The sequence below is a fragment of the Phaethon lepturus genome, unplaced genomic scaffold (genome assembly GCF_000687285.1).
Source record: "Phaethon lepturus isolate BGI_N335 unplaced genomic scaffold, ASM68728v1 scaffold7520, whole genome shotgun sequence".
Taxonomy (NCBI): domain Eukaryota; kingdom Metazoa; phylum Chordata; class Aves; order Phaethontiformes; family Phaethontidae; genus Phaethon; species Phaethon lepturus.
Window position 1 is genome coordinate 27174 of NW_010511096.1, and position 4609 is coordinate 31782.

Here is a 4609-nt window from a genome sequence, read left to right on the forward strand (position 1 = left end):
CCTTCACTTTCTTCCAAAACAGTATTTTTGGAACTGTTTTAATATGGTCATTTACTGTGCACTATCTCTCATAATTTTTCATTTTCAAATAGTTTCTTGCAGCTTGATAGATTTTTTTTTTTTTTAATTGGGAGCTGAAATTGCCATCTAAATTATAAAACTTTTGTTTCTCTGAAGACCTGCATAATAGCAATCCTACTCACTCAAATCTTCATATAGGAAAGGAATGCTTACTTAGTATTAGTACTACAAATACAGTTACAACTTGAGCAAAACCTTGGAGGAATTTTGCTAATACATTTTGGAAGTGTGCATTAGTGTTCTGTAAGTGAAGATTCTGTCTGCCAAACTAAAATGTAATGAGTTGTTTTGATGTCATGTCAGCAGTGTGTCCATTATGTCTAATTTTGCTCTATGTGAAGGCTAATGCTCCAACACAACCAGTAAACATGGATTTATCATATGATTGGCATCCTCCTGTTTGGATAACAGACACAGCTCTTCGAAGATCCCCTTTTGTTCCTCAGATGGGCGATGAGGTAGGAATATCGATTAAAATCTTTAAATGCTTGTGTTAACTAGCATTATTATAGTTACCAAATACAGGATAACTTTTACTATTTGTTTTTTGTTTTGTTTTGGGGGGTTTTTTTTAGGTAATATATTTCCGACAAGGACATGAGGCTTACATTGAAGCAGTTAGAAGAAATAACATCTATGAACTGAATCCACACAAGGAGCCGTGGAGAAAAGTAGTTCTTAGGGTAGGTCAGCATTGAAGATACTGTGGGTTCAATACTAGTAGTCAGTGAATGAAGAGTTGTATTATGCTGTTCGCAAAACATTGATTTGTGAGGTTATGCTGCTTCCCATAAAAGTTTCCCTATGGAAATGATAGAAGAAAGTGTCTTCAATTACCAAAGTGTCTTCAGAGTTACCTGTAGGAAGCCCGAATATAAATAAGCAGTGTTAAAATTGCCAAGTCTGAGAGACTGTCTTCCATTGAAATCTCAAATACAGTTTCAATATTCTTGGCTTTCTGGATGTGGGTACAGTTCATGTGCTTAGTTAACTTATATTAAATTAATAGTTCTGTGCATAGTCCAGAAGATAATACTTGCTGAAACTCTTGTTACCTGTAGGATCAGGAATTGGTAAAAATTGTTGGAATTAGATATGAAGTTGGTCCTCCCACATTGTGTTGCCTCAAGCTTGCCTTTATAGATCATGCCACTGGAAAACATACAGACAAATCATTTTCCATCAGGTATGTGCATCCTTATTTTTCTGAAAAGCATTTAAAAACATGTTTCTTCTTAAGCTTCTTCCTAAAGCCCTAAGGTGCACACATGAAAAGATTATTTTTTTTTTTATCTAGATACCATGATATGCCAGACGTTATTGACTTCCTTATATTACGTCAGTTCTATGACGAAGCACGGCAAAGGAACTGGCAAGCTTGTAAGTTTGTTTTCCAAGTATTTGACTAAACTATTTTGAAATCAAAAATTTGTCCTTGGCTAATTGCTGAATATGCTAGATGCTACTTGCTTGTGATGTCAGAGGGCACTCTGGTTACAGAGGGCTTCTCTTTGCCCATGAGAAATTTGAGTCTACTAACTCCTGTGCTAAGCATTTTTGAGGGGTTACCATAGAGCTAAGATCCAGTCTTCAAAACATGTATTGACACTCTAGTGTTCCCTTTTCTTCTTTCATGGCTAAGTAGCAAAAGTATTTAGAATTTAGCACTTGAATATTTTTGGCATGGTAAGTTGTCTCATCTTTTATTGAGTATCACTGATTTTAGAACTTGAAACTGAAATACGATGATCAAAAGTGTTTCTAATTGCGTGTAGAAAAAACATAGTTAAATAACTTTTCTTAGTAGAATATCTGAGCAGACTTTTTTTGCTCTAGCTGATAGGTTCCGATCCATTATTGATGATGCATGGTGGTTTGGAACAGTGTTGGGTCAAGAACCGTATCAGCCTCAATATCCAGATAGTCACTTTCAGTGTTACAGTGTCAAGTAAGTATAAAAAGATCTTACACTTCTAATGTAAGTAGTGTGGGTTGCCTTTTACATACTGGTTTATTGGTATGAGAATGGATACATTGTTCAAATTATTTTATTGGTTGTATTATCACTTCTTAATGGTTTCAAGTTGCTAATCTAGCACAGTGTGAGTATGTAATAACTTATGGCAACTCTTAGTGAATATTAATATGGTAAAAGAAGGTATTGACCTCTTTCACATTTACAAATCATTTTCTGTAATGACTAGCGCAGAATCTCTTCCACGAAGCAAGCAATGCAATTTCTGGTGTACGTTAATTCTTTTTCTTCTTTGATAATTGGTTTTGGATGGGGGCATGCTGAATCTCTTCTGTTGTGGCTGACATCACAATCCTTATGCTTCAAGTTCTCACACTTCCGTCTTTCACGTTACAGTCCACAGGAGCAAATATACATATAAGATGATCTCATGCTATCACTTGAGACTCCTGTAAAGGATGTTTGCCAGTGTTTTTCTCTCTTCATGCTTGACACATTCATGTGAAGATGGAACTTGAGTCTCGTCACTGCCTATTGGTATTCTGCCATATTCCCTATTGTGTAGATCCCACTTGCAATTTCACCTTTTGATTTCCTTGTTGGGTGATACTTAGCTAGATAACTGGCAGATAATGTAACCCTGTGTTACCTGTAACAGACAAATCCCTTTGACCAGTCTGCTTGTCAAGAGATAATACTGCCTACATGAAGACATATAATATCAAGTGTGTTGTTCAAAACATGGCAAATTGAGCAAATCAAGGGTATTAAAGTAGGAAAAAGTAACTGCTTAAACACAAAAGGCCAGGAACATCCGAGTCAAACTGGTAACGAGACAGTTGGCCCCATACCTTCTTTACCAAGGCATGTTCTGAAAAATTAGTCCCTACTATCCCCCCATGATGGTTTGACATTAGTGGTGTTCCTGTGCACCTTCTTCCATATCAGCAAAGAGGTCCTTCACACAAAGGAGAAGAAAGGTGAAGAAAGATAACTCTGGACCTCAATGTTCAGAATCAAGATATTGTCCTTGTCCTGCCCTGTCCAAGTTGTCTGGAATGGTTCTGGGATCTTGCTTGCTTTGGATTCCCCCAGCAAGGGAGGACTGTAAGGAGAATAATCAGTGAATATGTAATATTCCTATCATGACAAGAGATTCTTCCCATGTCTTTTATAGTATATTTGATATTCAGAGATTCGTTGTTAGAGGACTTTTTTTCACTCGGAGGCTTTTGAACCTGTCACTCATCCCAAAGAAGGGAAACACTTGTAGACAATTCTGTGAGACTGCCAAGATTGTGTTATGTATTTTCATTCCATGTCTCATCTACTTTACTTGTCATATATCCTGTCGATTTTCCTTATTGGGAAGGTGTAAGTAGCTTCCAGATGAAGTTCTTGCCTGTATGCTTTTGGCAAGTGAATTTTCACTTTGCTACTACAGCTCCAATTAGCAAATTGGCACTCCTGATGTACCATAAATAAAAGTGGCACCAACATTAAGTGTCTACAACAGATCATCTCACCATAAAGGACTTCATGTTCCTGACAGTGATAAAGCTAAGACTGCTCCACGTATAAAGGATCTGTCAGTATGTGCGAATACTTATTTTTCCCTTCTGACAGTTGCTTAATTACCCACAATGAAAAAATACATGCAGACAGAAAACTGAAATTCAGACTATCTGCACACTGATTTGCCCTCATTTCATTCTCGTTCAGACACTTTTCTTACCTAAAGAGAGGATCTTGACAAACTGACATGGTGCTGGATGCTTACTGACATCTTACTCATGTCCCAGGCATGAGGGATAGTACACTTGGAGTGTATCTCCTGCAAGGTGATGTAGGGGTAAAAATACTCAACCTACTGGCTAGTATATTTTCCCTTGATTTGTGAAATGATGTACAGAGTAAAAATCCACTGAGTCCAGATACCAGTATGAAAATATGACAATCTTATTTCAAAGTACTAAATTTTATCTGTTGGATAACTCAAACCCTTTGATATGCTACCATGGGGAATATATGTTACCTTCCATATGTTATACCTTTCATATGTTTTGTTATGTTACCACAGTTGTTCCTTAAGACTTGAGTTTAGATGGGGTTTTTGATTGTTTCATTGGCCAGTTCAAAATCAAGTTTTCAGTTATGAAAAAGAGCCTGTAGCCAATTTCCCAGACTCCTTTCTTCTGTGAACACTGAAGGATATTCCAGTGTTTTAATGCACTAGCCTTTAACAGAGGAAAGTTCAGAGCTGTTTTGAAGTTAGCTTAAGTGAACAGGTAAGGAATGCAGTGTTCTTTAAAGAACACTTTCAAAAGGGAGCTCTTTTGTGCTGCTTCTGTAGAGAATGTGACTCTGTTCTACCTTGAACCAACAAACAGCTCTTCTAGAGAAGATACCTAAGATACATATATGAAAATGTCTGGAGTGTTTTGCAGGTATAGTTAGGTTTTGGAACTTGGCTGGGTCCTTAGCTCTTTTTGTAAATACAATCCTTTGTTCAGGAACCTTAAATCTTGTCTACCCAAGAATCTGCATGTGGTT

General features: G+C 37.0%; 1 protein-coding gene across 1 annotated transcript in view; it reads left to right on the top strand.

The window, feature by feature from the left end:
- Positions 1-4609, top strand: part of BRWD1 (bromodomain and WD repeat domain containing 1) — a 57563-nt gene that overhangs the window by 27037 nt on the left and 25917 nt on the right. The window contains exons 23-27 of the mRNA XM_010282758.1: positions 423-539; positions 657-764; positions 1143-1267; positions 1379-1461; positions 1918-2029. Of these exons, the coding sequence (XP_010281060.1) occupies positions 423-539; positions 657-764; positions 1143-1267; positions 1379-1461; positions 1918-2029 (545 nt within the window). The remainder of the gene's footprint in view (positions 1-422; positions 540-656; positions 765-1142; positions 1268-1378; positions 1462-1917; positions 2030-4609) is intronic.